Source organism: Quercus lobata, chromosome 4 (assembly GCF_001633185.2).
Source record: "Quercus lobata isolate SW786 chromosome 4, ValleyOak3.0 Primary Assembly, whole genome shotgun sequence".
In the NCBI taxonomy this organism is placed as follows: Eukaryota; Viridiplantae; Streptophyta; class Magnoliopsida; order Fagales; family Fagaceae; genus Quercus; species Quercus lobata.
This window is the reverse complement of record NC_044907.1, coordinates 52,034,708-52,050,196: the sequence shown is the minus strand read 5'-3', so window position 1 is coordinate 52,050,196 and position 15,489 is coordinate 52,034,708. Positions and strand designations below refer to the sequence as shown.

At 35.7% G+C, this 15,489-nt stretch overlaps 1 protein-coding gene across 1 annotated transcript; it reads right to left on the bottom strand.

The window, feature by feature from the left end:
- Positions 1-786: 786 nt before the first annotated feature.
- LOC115984297 lies at positions 787-14,385 on the bottom strand. Its single transcript, XM_031107266.1, has 2 exons — positions 13,542-14,385; positions 787-863 (listed from the first exon to the last, which is right to left on the bottom strand). Exons 1-2 carry the CDS (start codon positions 13,884-13,886, stop codon positions 819-821), a joined length of 390 nt encoding a protein of 129 aa, XP_030963126.1. The 5' UTR covers positions 13,887-14,385; the 3' UTR covers positions 787-818.
- Positions 14,386-15,489: the final 1,104 nt, after the last annotated feature.

Below are 15,489 nucleotides of genomic sequence, written 5' to 3'. Positions count from 1 at the left end.
ATCGATGTTGACATTGAGAGTACGAATGTTGATCGAACTTGGCTTAGGGTAGGGGGATCATATTCCAATGGATGAATGCCTTTAAGCTTCAAAATTTTTGAAATGAGGTAGCAAAAAGGAATGCAGTTCCTTGAGGCAGTTCTCTCAATAGTTTTGCTCAAAATATGAAAGATATGTGAGGAGATGTCAATTTCTTCATCATTAATTAGCTTGTGAAGAAACAAAGCTCTACTAAGATTCATGTATCCAGTGCTTGAGAGAGGATAGAGGTTGTGGAACATGATCGTTGTGAGCAGCCTGAATTCGGGAGATAGTGAAGAAACACTAATTGATGTCCCATTTGGAGAGAATTCCAAGCTATCTCTGAGAGTTTCCCGAAGTAAATCCTACTCAGGATTCAAGTCATCATACATTGGTGGTTTTCGAAACACTGGCTGGTTAATATTTAAGATGATGCTAAGATAAGAAGGTGTCACCGTGAAGTCCTTACCTCAAACCCAACTTTTCAACTCATCACCATCAGAAATTTCATTTGCATAGAATTCTTTTACCATTTGTTCATACGTTTCATCTAAGCTGGTTAGGAGGAAGTTCCAGTCCCTGTTAGCAAACCATTTCAGAATGTGCATATCAAGAAGAGAACCTGCTCAATCACCCTTTCCACCAACATGGGAGCATCCCTGAAGTAGTTATCATAAGCTTAAGATGCGGCATATGATCTGAACTTGCTGACATCATAGAATCTTGTCGATGATCGAGTCTTCTTTGACTTAGGAGTGAGACTCACAAGACTAATCACTGGTTCTTTTCCCTTGCTACTACTTCCTTTCACGGCTAATTTCTTGAATGGAGACATTGTCAAGCTGTATCAGGTAATGTCAAAAAGCAAGAGAGAACACAAATGGCAACAAGCTTGATTAGCACCAAGTTAGTCCCAAATCAAAATTTTGAATTAAAACCCTAAAAACATAAATTTATAGAGGTAATTCAAACACAATTGACATGTGAAAACATATAATATCAATAAAATGATAGAAACATGGCAATAAGCACTCAAACATGTCAAAGAGTGTATATGTGTGCATCAAATGCAAAGCGTGTGCAAATTAGGGCTAAGTGTAAAAACACATAATCATATGATATTTCAAAATCAAAACCACATGACTATCCCTACACCTATTGTATTCCATGGAATCCACAAAAACACAAGAAAACATCTATGAGACATTTTATCATGGATATGATATGCACAACACAACAAAAAACATGGTATAATGCACAAAAATGAGAAACAAACATGTAAAACATGTATAGTAGGCATTATACTAACAAAACCAACAAAACCCATGCATCAAACTCAACAAAACATCAATAAACCATATTCTAACATCATATTTGTAAAACTTAACAAAAACACAAAATCCAAGAAATCTAGGGCTAGAAACATGAAATACTTTGAGAATAAGAGAAAACCCATACCTTTTCTTGAAGATTGGTGAAGGATTGATGAAGAAAATGGAGGTTTTGTGAGTGAAAATGGTAGTTTTGGAAGAGGGAGAGGTGGACAAGACAATGAATCAGCACGTGATGTGAGGGAAAACTGAAAAGTTCTTGAAAACCATCTTGGATTTAACCCTATTAGTGACAAAAACTCGTTTTTCGTGATTGGAATGAGTCACGAGGAAGTCGCCAAAAACCCATGTCACAAATTTTGAAAAATTTTTCTAAGTGTTTTTTGCGATTAGAAGGTCCACTCATAAGGAAGTTGTGAAGGGAGTCGTGAAGCATTTTGAGTAAACTCACGATTGGAACTTCCACTTATGAACTAGTTGCCAAATTGAGTCACGAAAATGCTAAAAACCCAGAAATTTTGAAAATTTTTCTAAGTTTTTTTGGCGACTGGGGGCTTGACTCGCTAGAGAGTCGCGAGAATTTCTGAGTAAGCTAGCAACTGGCTTGACTTGCGAGAGTGAGTCGCCAAAACAGAGTTGCACAGTTTTTGAAATTTTTGAAATTTTTCAAAAAAAAAAAAACACTTTCCAAAAACAATTAAAATACTCAAAAATCTTTTTGTGTTTGATCAACATATGATTAAGTAAGTGCAATACATTTAATCAAGTACAATCACACAAATGACTAAGGCATTCATTGAACATAGACATGTCTAATGTGAAGCTTCAATGATCAATTCAATCGAGATATACACAATTAGCACTAGGAAGAGTGACCAATCTAAATTATAGAAGTATGCATATATGACCTCCCACAAAACTTGATAACATAATTTTGAAGCTTTTCATTTGGCTTCATACTTTACATAACATTTGATCATTTTCGAATAATACATCTCGTTTTGAGATCGATGCCTGAAATTTTTGATATTTCAATTTGATTAGCAATCCTTTGGCTTTTGGGCACCATACATTTTCATAAAAGTCGCTTTCCCCTTTTTCCTAGTCGAATAATAGTATGTGCAATGGCTTTTGCAGCTCATTATCTCTTTTCATTTTGAGATTTAACATTGGTTGAGCTCTTTAAGCAAAAATATAAAAGAGTGGGAACATATAGGCACAAATCTATGCAAGTCTCAAGATCAACAAAACCATTGATTGATCATTTATGACAAGTTTGAAGATCTATTTACAACAGTCACATAGATGTCAAGATTTTTCCCACAATGATATGAGTACATAGAGAACAAGCCACGCTCGTAAATGCACAAAGCCATTTGTACAAAGGTACAAGGCAAAACATGTGTGTGACAAAACACAATAATGCGGATCAGACTTTTTGGATTTTTGACTAAAAAGAAAGTAAAGATTGATCAAAAAGAAAACATTCAAAGCTCTTAAAAACAAACAAAAGTATGTCAAAACATGCTAGAATGATTGCTAGGAAAACAACCAGACAAAATCACAACATATAGAAAGAATTGATGCATGGACATGTTCTAATGCTTATGCATGTGTACAATTCTCCACCCACACGGCATGTGTGTTTGGGGTGATATCCTTAAAGGATTGGGTACTTGAGTTATGATTTTCAAACCTTAGTGTGAAGTTTTCCAAACAGGAGGTGATGGTGTCTATCATCTTCATCACATCATCAATATTAGACTCAACTATAGGAAATTGGTTTTATCGCAGAAGCCACAAAAAGCTATAAAACTCCCCAAAAAACACTGCAAAAATTTTTTGCAATGTTTTCTTGCAACTCTTTTCTGGCTGCTGCAACAATATTGTAGCAATTTCCCTATTGTAGCGCTTTTTGAAAACGATCCAATAGAGTTTTTGTTTTGCAGCATTTTCTTTGCAGTGTTTATGGAATGTTGCAATAAATAACAAATTTGCAGTGGTTTTTCACAAACACTGCAACAAAGTACATTTTGCAGCATTTTCAAAACACTGCTAACATTTAGAAAAAAACCTTTTTTAATTATAAAAAGCAATTTTCCCAATAATTGATTTTAAAAAAAAATTAACATTTATTTTAGTAATTTTTTTTATAAACATTTATTTTAGTAACTTGATTACAAATACAAGCACATATTTAAATTGCAAATAAACAATGCTACAAAAATTGTACACATGAAAAAAAAAATTATTTATTCATATAATGTGATTACACCACGAGGTTTCACCAATTCAGTACAAGTACAAATATCAATATTATGAAATTCAACAATAAAATTTACATTTGTTACACAATTATGATTTTTGTTCACGCTGGATGATTGATTGTTTCAACAAATTGCTATTTATGTTTCTTACCTACAACACAAATTACAATAATAAAAATTAATAATGTCATTTGCAAAATTTATAATTCCTTCATCAAAACAACTCTAACATAAATCATGAAACATATGAAAGCATGAAGTGAAACTACAAAATAACACAAAATTTTAAAAAATATATATATTAAAAAATTGAATCCCAATTTAAAAGCATGAAGTGAAACCACAAAATAAAATCCACAAAGCTCACTTCCAAAAATACACATAATTTCCTAATAATTCAATAAATAAATAAACTTTACCTCACTCAACAAATTTAAAACCATAAAAAATAGGGAGAGAGGCTGATAGATCGTAGAGCACTTCTTGTTGTCTCTCTCATATAAAATAAAATTTATAACTAGCAAATAGGAGAGAGAGAGAGAGAGAGAGAGAGAGAGAGAGAGAGAGAGAGAACTAAACAGTAGTGGTGTGGTGTTTGGGTATGCCAGAGCTTAAGAAAAACTTTGGTGGAAGATTAGAATTTTTTTGAGAAGATAATGGAAGATAGGAATAGGATGAGATTTTCCTTTTTGGTGGGAGATGAGAATTTTTTGAGAAGATAATGGAAGATGGGATTAGGATTAAAAACTGGGGAGAGTAAAATTAGGGATTAGGCTTTTTGGTTTTTGAGAAAAAAAAAAAAAAAGGATTGGGAAGTTATGGTGGAATGTTGGAGTCTTTTGGGTGTTTTATTTATTTATTTTAATTTGAACATGGGAGTGTTTGTTGGGATAATGGGATTGGAAATTTTGTTTTTTATTTTTCATTTATTTATTTATTTTTGGTTAAGGGGAAATACAAACAGAACTAACTCACCCTATTAGTGAGTACAGAGTTAGAAGTCCTATTATACAAAACACCAACAACATCCATATTGACAATGTTAGGTTCTAAATGTTTAGAACAATTGGCAAATCGTGAACACAAATTTGTCTAGATTTAGATCTTAGAGTTTATAGATTTTATTAGACAATGCTCAAGGTGATTCAAGTCAAGATTTAAGAACATACAAGCTGCAGGAAGAAGATTTCATAATCTGTTTCGTTCGATCAATCGAAAGATAGGTTCAACCGATCGAAAGTCATATTTGCAGAATTTTAATTAAACCCAAATAGCAGTACAAGCCCATTTAGGATTAGGGTTTTTAATCTACTTCTCCCAGTATATAAAGGAAACCCTAAGCACGTTTTTGTGTGACTTTTCAGAGAGAAAAGAGTGTGCCTCTTTTGTATTTAGGGTTTTGTTCTTAAAAAGCTCTCTTATGTCTTCTATCGATATTATTCCTTGAAGAATCTCAAGATTCGGTATTATAGAAGTTGTTGTCTTCTCTAGTCATCAAAGGTGCTGATGATCTAAACCTTCAAGGGTGGTCTTGGAGTCACAAACAGGAGAGTTTGTGTTGCTAAATCTTTGAGTGGGATCTCAAAGTCACAAACAGGGGTGTTTGTGTTTTGCAAAGGCCAAAGAAAGAAGGAGTCCGTGGATTCGGAGTTTGCACGTGGTCGTGTGAGTAAGTTCTACTGGTAGGTAGCAATAAGAAGTCAAGCGTGGGGACTTGTAAGTCTTATTGTATGAACTTCGATTCTTTCTAGTGGATTTGTTTTTTATCTTGAGGATAGTTAGGTTAAATCCTCCCCAGGTTTTTTACCGGTTTGGTTTTCCTGGGTGATCATATCATTGTCTTATTTATTTTCCGCTGTTTTGCATGATTTGATCTTTTATATTGTGATAACCTAGACTTCTTTAATTGGACTAAGTAACAACTTGGCTAATTACCTAGGTTTAATCAATTGTTTTAGGGGTCTAAAAACCATCAAGTGGTATCAGAGCGGGTAGCTCTTCTGTTTTAGATCTTTTGATCTAAGAGCTGATCCTTGACCCCTGTTGTCATGGATAATTTGAAGTATCTTTCTAATCATGTTTCGGCTCATGCTTCTGTTGATTTTATTGATGCTTGTGAAACTCTTTGTAAGGAATTATTGAAATCTATGAAAATTGCTAAGAAATTCAAAGAAAAGTTAAAATTGGCTAATCTTGAAAAAGAGGAATTGATTGTTAGATTAGATGAATCTAATAAAAAGAATGAATTTTTGAGAAATCAAATTTCCTCTTAAGATGAGAAGATAAAAAGCTTGGAACAAGAGTTAGATGAATCTAAAGCTAAAATTGAAAGTTTGACTAATACCAAGCCTGATGTTGATAACAGAAGTGTTTCTGTTTCTTTTAAGCCTAAAATTGAGAAAGTTTATATCCCTCTTTTCAAGAGGAATAATAAAGAAAAAGCTTATTTTGTTAGGTTAGACAAATGTAAAAGTTCTGATGTAGACGCTGATGTTTCTAAACCTATGTCTAAACATACTGTTAGAGAGCATAATAAATCTATTTTTGTGCCTACTTGTCACCTTTGTGGTGTTGTTGGTCATATTAGACCAAATTGTTCTTTGTTGAGGCAAGAACCAAAGCCTGTGACCGGAAACCCCACTAGGAATACTGATGTTCCTAAATTTGTTCCCGTCTGCCATTTTTGTGGTGTCCATGGTCACATTCGTCCTAATTGTCATAAACTGAAATTTAAGCATTCTATGTTTCAGTCTAGGATATGTGATGATATTTCTCCTGCCATAAGTCCATATAAATTGTTTCATATTATTTTGAAAAATTTAAGCTTGTTGGCTTGTGAAAGGAATTTGCAGGATTTCAGTCTCTCTCAAAAGATTGGTGTAATTCCTCAAATACACTCTACTTCTCATAGATTTTCACCTACAAAGTCGAAGACTTGTGCTATATGGGTGAGAAAAAATTCTCTAAGGTGAGGGTTGCTGACTTGTCCTTGATTTAATTCTTTCAATTGTTTGTGGACATGTCTTATTTTTGTTTTTGGTTATTTTATTTCTTTTAGAATTTTTTATTTAAAAAAAAATCCAAAAACATTGAAAAAATTCAAAAAAAAAAAAAAGACAAAAATATTTTATTTTGTGTCTTGTTTTATTTCTTTTGAGGATTACATGAATTATGATATCTCTCTTGATTTAGAACATGCTTGACATTGTGGAGAAACTTGGATAGTATGTGTTATATAAGTGCTAAGCTATTTTTGATTTTATGTGAGTATGTACTAGTTTGTACATGTACTCAAGGGTTAATTAACAAATTGATATTTCTTGTTTGTGTACCCTCTATAGCTTAGTTAAGCACTGTCATGCATTGCATTTGCATTATTCATTTAGAATAGTGTGTTTTTTTTTGTCATAAATTTTTTAAAGACCAAAAAGATTTTTGTATTTTGTATTTCACATCTTGGATTTATAATCAAGGATTGGCCATTTTATTTTTACATAACAAGTTTATGTATCTTGTTTAGCTTGGATGAACTTATTTATTGCACTTTACTAGTTTGAGTTTTGTAGTGCATATTGTGTGGGAAAGATGTTTATGATTTTGATCACTTTGTTTTGATCTTGAAGTCACATGTCTTTGACTGTCAAACTTGAACCTTTCGAGAAAGGCATAAATAACCATCTCACCACTGTTCACTAGCCAATCATGAACACCTTGTGCATATCATAAGATTTTGTGCTCGGAAAAGTGTAGCACATGTACAAAAAGAACATAAGGTGAAGCCTCAGTTTAATTCTTAAAATCAAAATTGGTGTGTACTATTAGGCTTGATGCCAAACTCACATAACTTAAAATTGGTATGTATAATATGAGGCAAATTAAGAAACTTATATGATTGCAAGCTTGTTTTCTAGGAGATGTGAGAGTTATATGATGTAACTCTTTAGGTGATAGTCTCTTTTAAATTCTTTGTGATGAATTTTGTAGACTTTGTGATTGATTGCTATTCACATATCACCTCCAATGTATCTCAAGTTTTTGCTAGTTGCACACACTATACAAGTTACTCTTTGCTAAACTTGGTACATTATATTGTGTGTGATCTTGTTGTGGCCATCCAAGATTAAAGTTCCTTGATTTTAATGCAAAATGTGTTTAATGTTTGCGCTTTGAGGACAAATTGATTGAAAATCTTGATTTTGGAAGATCTGGGTTGAAGTCAAGTGCTTTTGAAAAAACTTTTCGTCTCATACTCATGCATTTTTTTATAAAATATTGTGCTTTGAGGAGTTTCTACATTAAATTGCTCTGTTTTTTCAAAAATTTGATTTTTCCATGCATTATTTATGTTTAGGATTCACATACATTGCATTGTTTTCTGTATCCATCTTGCAGTTTTGCAATCATATCTCTCATTGTTTTCACACATAACATGCATACACTTTGCTAAATTGGGTACTCAACTTGATTTAAAAATTGATTGATTAATTTTTGAGTTATGTACTTTCTAGTGTATGCTATTTTTATGTGTGAATTGTAGAAATTTTTTTTTCTTAAGAGATATAATGGATAATCAATGTGCAAATATTTTCTCCACTCATGCAACTGTTTATGGGTTACATAGTGCCATGTTTGCATTTTATTGAAAGAGAGAATATTTTTCCTTCATGTGTATCCTCAACTTAGTTTTTTTTTTTTTTTAAACTTGGTTTGTGTCTTTTCATTTATCCCTAACCCCTTTATTTTTCCACAAAACTTGTTTTGTTTTTCCTATTTTTATAGGGGGAGAAATTTTTTTTAACCTTTGTGGTTCTCAGGGGGAGTTGTTGCTCTTCATAGGGGGAGTTGTCCCTATTTTCTCTTACTCTGTTGCGTATGTTTTCTGTCTATCTTCTGATTAGGTAGACTTTGTCAATACGTGACAAAAAGGGGGAGACATAGATGATCTGTTTGTTTTATTTAGGGGGAGAATATAAAAAACTTTTTGTTGTATCTAACTTAGGGGGAGAGTTAGTTTATTTTTTTATATTATGTTTCGTATTATTGTTTAAATGTATTTCTTTCCACACATGCGGTGATGTGTTTGAGTGTTTCAAGAAAGACAGGTGCATTCTGATCAAGACCTTCTACCTCTTCTTGCAACTTCTGGGTTAGGAGTTTTAGATTGGGATTTGTGATGTAATTGGACATTTTATTGTATTGGGTTGTTCTTGTATTTGAGCATTTCATTTTGTATGAAAGTTTTGTCACGAATTGCCAAAGGGGGAGTTTGTTAGGTTCTAAATGTTTAGAACAATTGGCAAATCGTGAACACAAACTTGTCTAGATATAGATCTTAGAGTCTATAGGTTTTATTAGACAATGCTCAAGGTGATTCAAGTCAAGATTTAAGAACATACGAGCTGCAGGAAGAAGATTTCATAATCTGTCTGGTTCGATCGTTCGAAAGACAGGCTCGACCGATCGAAAGTCGTATTTTCAAAATTTTAATTAAGCCCAAATAGCAGTACAAGCCCATTTAGGATTAGGGTTTCTAATCTACTTCTCCCAGTATATAAAGGAAACCCTAAGCACGTTTTTGTGTGGCTTTTCAGAGAGAAAAAAGTGTGCCTTTTTTGTATTTAGGGTTTTGTTCCTAAAAAGCTCTCTTATGTCTTCTATCGGTATTATTCCTTGAAGAATCTCAAGATCCGGTATTGTAGAAGTTGCTGCCTTCTCTAATCATCAAAGGTGCTGATGATCTAAACCTTCAATGGTGGTCTTGGAGTCACAAATAGGAGAGTTTGTGTTGCTAAACCTTTGAGTGGGATCTCAAAGTCACAAACGAGGGTGTTTGTGTTTTGCAAAGGCCAAAGAAAGAAGGAGTCTGTGGATTCGGAGTTTGCACCTGGTCGTGTTAGTAAGTTCTACTGGTGGGTAACAATAAGAAGTCGAGCGTGGGAGCTTGTAAGTCTTATTGTATGAACTTCGATTCTTTCTAGTGGATTTGTTTTTTACCTTGAGGATAGTTAGGTTAAATCCTCCCCAGGTTTTTTACCGGTTTGGTTTTCTTGGGTGATCATATCATTGTCTTATTTATTTTCCGCTGCTTTACATGATTTGATCTTTTATATTGTGATAACCTAGACTTGTTTAATTGGACTAAGTAACAACTTGGCTAATTACCTAGGTTTAATCAATTGTTTTAGGGGTCTAAAAACCATCAGAAAAAATACAAAACATCAGGACTAGGAGGATTATCAAACACCAGAAACTCCTCAACCATGTTATTGCCCATTCTTGCAAGTGCATCAGCACACCTATTCCCTTCCCTGAACACATGCACCACTCGGGTCTGGAGGAACCTGCTTAACAATTATCTGCAATCATTAAGAAGAGGGAGATATGGTTTATTAGAACCACCTGTAGATGTGATGAGGCTAACCACCACTTTAGCATCCAACTCCACAACCAACCTCTGAACTCCAATGCCTAAGGCTAGCTTCAATGCATCCCTTAAAGCCTAAAATTCCGCAACAAAACTGGAGCCATGCCCAATGAATCTCGAAAACCTTTGATCCATCTCCCATTATAGTCTCTAATTAGACCACCACCCCTTGCCTTACTTGGATTCCCACTTGAAGCTCCATTTGTATTCAATTTAAACCACTCTTCAATTGGCTTATTCCATTTCACAGGTATGGAAGTTAACTGTTTCTTCCTCCCAGATTTTCCAATGCAATAAAAATACTCCCTTGCCTCATTAAGACAAGATCTATGAAGGTTCAAATTAAAAGGGACATTTTCAAACATAACTTTGTTGCAGTGTTTACAAATGCTCCAAACAGCAAGTGGAAAGATAGTTCCATGGAATAGAGCTGTGATGGATTACTTTAGCATAGAGGAAACACAAGGGGCATGAATTTCAGCCCAGAATTGTTGTACAAAAATGCACTCTCTAAGCAAATTCTCTATTGACTCATCTTGCTCTTTATATATAAGGCATAGCTTGTTGCAATTGATACCTCTAGCAGCCAAAACCTCCCAGACTGGGATACTGTTATGCAAACATAACCATAAAAAGCTAACAATTTTTGGAAAAGTGTCCATCTTCCAAATCCAATTGCCCTTAAAGGTATTACCATCCCCAACACCACCAATAATTTGAAGATAAGTCGAGTTAACAGTAAACACCCCATCCTTCGTATGTTTCCACATAATTATATCCTTCTCATCACTGAATTATTGGCATGGAATAGCTCTAATTTTATCCTTGATTATAGGTGGCAAAGCAAAGGATAAATTCTCCCAATTCCACTCATGATTATCCCGGATATTAGCTATATCTAAATTCATGTCATTTCTTGTTAATGGCCCCTCAATGAGCTCCCTTAAGGATTGTCCTTTAATCCAATTATTAATCCACACACTTTTCCTTAAGCCATTTCCAACCCCCCAACAAATACCCTTGACAAAGGTGGGGAAACCAAGCTTAATGGTAGACCAATTAGGAGAAGAAGGGAGAACATCCAGATTAGTAGCCCTCTTTCTGGAATTAGAGCAATACTTATTCAACAAAATCCTTGCCCAAACTGAAACGACCTCTTTTTCCCGATATATTCTCCAATTCAATTTTTCTAGGAGCGCAATATTTTTTGCTCTAGCAGATTGGATCCCCAGATCTCCTTCATCTTTAGGCCTAATAATTTTTTCCCATCCTACTAGATGCATTCTCCGCTTCTCATTCGACAATCCCCAAAGGAAGTCTCTGCTGATTTTATCTAACTTATCACAAAAGTGAGTTGGGAGAGCAGTCCCTTGCATGACATAATTAGGAATTGCTGACATCACAGCCTTCACCAACACTGCCCTACCAGCAAAGGATAAAAATTTAGCCTTCCACCCAACTAACTTACTCATCACCCGATTAGCCACAAAGTTAAACTGCCTTCTAGAAGCCCCTTTATGTCTAAGGGGAAACCCAAAATATTTCCCAAAGTTGCTAGTTTCAAGCATACCCAAGCTCTCACACACTCTTTCTCTTAGCTTAAGAGCAACATTAGAGGAAAAATAAATTCTTGACTTATTTGAACTAACCTTTTGCCTAGATTCTAAGCAAAAAGTACGCAAGACATCCAGGATGGCTTCACAAATTTCCCTATTAACTTTAGCAAACAATATAAGATTTTCCGCAAAAAAGAGGTGGGAAATCTTTATATTCCCATGAGAGGCCTTAAGGGGAATCCAAGCTCCTTTAGAGCACTTCTCTTCAACAAGACTACCCAAGTATTCCATGCATAAAATAAACAAGTATGGTAACAGGGGATCACCTTGTCTTATGCCTCTAGATAGAGAGAAAGCATCAAGGGCATTCCCATTGACCAACACAAAGATTGTTGATGAAGAAAGATAGCTCATGTTCACCTTAATTATGCTGGAAGGAAAATGGAAATCTTGGAGGACTTTGTGGATGAAACTCCACTCTAATATGTCATAGGCCTTTTTTAGATCCACCTTGATAGCCATATACCCCTCTCTTCCTTTCAAATTATCCATGGTATAAATAAGCTCTTGAGAAATAATCAGATTATCCACCCCTTTCCCCCCCGGCACGAAAGCAGTTTGGATTGGGGAAATAAGATTGTTGAGCAATCGTCTAATCCTAGCCACTAAAATCTTGGAGATGATTTTGTACACTGAATTACACAGTTTGATAGGTCTATAATTGGCTAAAGATTCAGGATATTGGCATTTAGGAATCAAAGTGATCAAGGTTTTATTCAAATACTCCGGAACGAAACCAAGGCCAAATGCTTTCTTAACTTCATCACAAATAGAATCTTTGACATCATGCCAAAAGTGCTGAAAAAAACCAACATGTAATCCATTAGGCCCAGCTGCCTTGAAGGGTTTGAGACCCCACAAGGCTTCCCTAATTTCCTCATCATCCACCACTCTTTACAAAAAGCACCTATCTTCCTCAGAAAGCACACAGCATGAAAATTCAGTAACAGGAGATTTAAGAAAAACCACACTCATTTCAGAGGAATATAGTTTCATGAAACCAGACTGGATCATCTCCTTAATTCCTTCCTTATCTTGAATACATTCCCTAACCCCAGTAACAAGACTTCTAATTTATTTCTCTGTCTATGCACCACAGTAGTGATGTGAAAGAAAAAAGTGTTACGATCTCCAAAAATAGCCCAATATTCCTCCTCTAGCAACATAATTAGAGCATGCTCTTCAATCAACTATTTTTCCAATCTGAGAAGGGATTCGCTAGGATTATTGGCAATAGCTTTTTTGACTCACCCAATCTGGCCAGAACTCCCCTTTTCCTTGCAAATAAATTGCCAAAAACTTCACTATTCCACTTCTGGGCTTTGTTGGAGAAATCAAGTATGGCAGAGGAAAGGGTTCTTCCCTCAGACCAAGCATCCTCCACCACCTTAGGAAATTGTGGATGAAGTAACCACATGGTATGGAACCAACATGGTTTATTAAAGAAGTTGGGCCTCTTTCCCATAAGCTCAATTAAAACAGGACAATGATCAAAAAAGGACCTGGGGACATGGGTTACCAATGCTTTAGGATATAAAAGCCTCTAACTTGGGTTAGCAAAACATCTATCCAATCTTTCAAGAATAAGGCTAGTGACTGTTCTTTTATTAGTCCAAGTAAACTTTGGTATAGCAAAGCCCAAATCCAAAAAACTACAGTTATCTAAACAAGCCTTAAATTCCAAAGCCCTATTTAAATTTATCTGATTCCCTCCAAATTTATCCTCACTATTCAAAACCTCATTAAAATCACTAAGCATCAGCTAGGGATGGTAATGGAGTTTAGCAATTTCCAACAAATTTACCTAGATAATTCTTCTCTCAATCAACCATGGACTACCAAAAATAGCTGAAATGAACCAAGAAAGGCTAGAAGAGTGTACCTTAATAGTGGCATGAATTTCTTGTTCTGTGGAAGCAAGCAATTCAATTTCGGCTTCATCCTTCTTCCAAAGCACCCATAGGCCCCTTGCGTAATCAGTTGTCTTAGTTGTGATAAAACCATCAAATGGTAGGTTAGCAATGATCCTCTCAGCCCTATCTCCACCCATTCTAGTCTTCATAATCACCATGATCGCCATATTATGATTCACAACCATCTCAAAAATCCTTCTCTTAAAATCAGGCTTTAACTCACCCCTGTAATTCCACATTAAGACATTCATTTGAGCAAACTGACCCAAAGGATATTCAATTCGATTAGGATTCATCAATGCTACATCCACCATGCTCCAACCTAGCCTCCTCACAAGATCCTTGGACGTTGTCTAGTCTAGTTTCCATACCATCATATACTTGAGGATCCCCATTGTGTCCTCTTTGCAACAAAGCAATAGATCACATCTCTTGATCGGAACCAGAATTTTAATTAGCTTCAACATAGGATGATTCCCCATGTGTGCTGAAGCCAACCCTCTGAAATCCATAATCCTTCTCTCTTGAACGATCCATCCTGATTTATCGAAGTGAGGCATGATTAACGGCCTCCTTTGCCTGCTCAAAGTCTCTGCTTTCTCCCAAGACAATAGGGAGGTGTCTGTTATAAACCTCCACCATGGGTTAGGCGTTTGAACCCAAGCTGGATGGTCCAAGGCAAGGTTCCCTGTTTTGTTGCTAATAGGAGTGATAGGGAATAGATTCTTCCAAGCATTGCTCAAGCCCGGTTTGAACGAACCTGGAATGTCTATCGGCGTTGCCCTTATCTGGGCAATCATCTTGTTTGAAATCACCACTACACTGTTTTTGTACCAAATCGCCCATCTTGATCGAGGGAGAGGCATCAATCCGAGGAAGCTTGTTTCCATTGGGTTCAGAGAGAAGCTTATCTAAAAGTGACGAGGTTAGATTGTTCAACACCTTACTCCCAATTGAAGCTGTCTGTCATTTCAAGGTTTTGGAACTTTTAATCCTAAGGCTTTTAGTTGTTTGAAATTTGGAGCTTTGGGTTTGCTTCCGGATGGACCCTTCTTCAATACTTGCTTGCGAATCAGCCTGCGAATCCTCTCTACTGTTTTTGTTGGTCTGCAAATCAAACCCCATAGTATCCATACTCTCATCTTGTACCTGATGCATTACTTCCTCACGTGTCGAACCAGGCAGCATTGTTTCCTGGGCCTTAAAAGAAGATTTAGACATCACATCTTCATCCACCAATTGATATTTGATTTTACCCCTATGCCCTTCAGTTCCAGAATTATCCTTAGCTGAGGTGGGTCTTCGTCCATTTTGGACCAAACTACGTTTCCTTGTGACTAACATCAAAGGCCCATAATTGGGATTTGGTTGAGAACCCTGGCCCACATCTTGGACTTTAGAGGCATCCCCAGGCTGACCAACATTCTGCTTTTTAGAAGCTTCTCCAACCTCTCCACACTTTTCACATGATTTGATATTGTTGCAACAATTGCCTTGGGTATGACCTAAGTGACCACAACTAAAACATAAGGCAGAGATACCTTCATATAGCACCACTTGCCTACACGTCCAATTCTAACTACATTAATAAGAGGTTTCTCTAAGTCAACTTGAACACACAACCTTGCGTAACTCCCCCTAGTCCCTGAAGCAGAGTATGAGTCTATACGCAACACAGGGCCAATAACACTGCCAATTTCTTTGAGCACTGACCTGTTATAGAACTTTATAAGGAGCTTTGGAAATTTGACCTAAACTGCCATAGAGGACAGTTTAGCTTCTGAAGCTTTAAAATAAGGCTCCCAAGGTTTGATGGCTAGAAAATGGTCACCAACAAACCAATGACTGCCTGGCACCCGTGCTTTCCTTAAATTTCTTGACACTTCATCCAAGCACATCTTCTTCTTCAATCGAGTG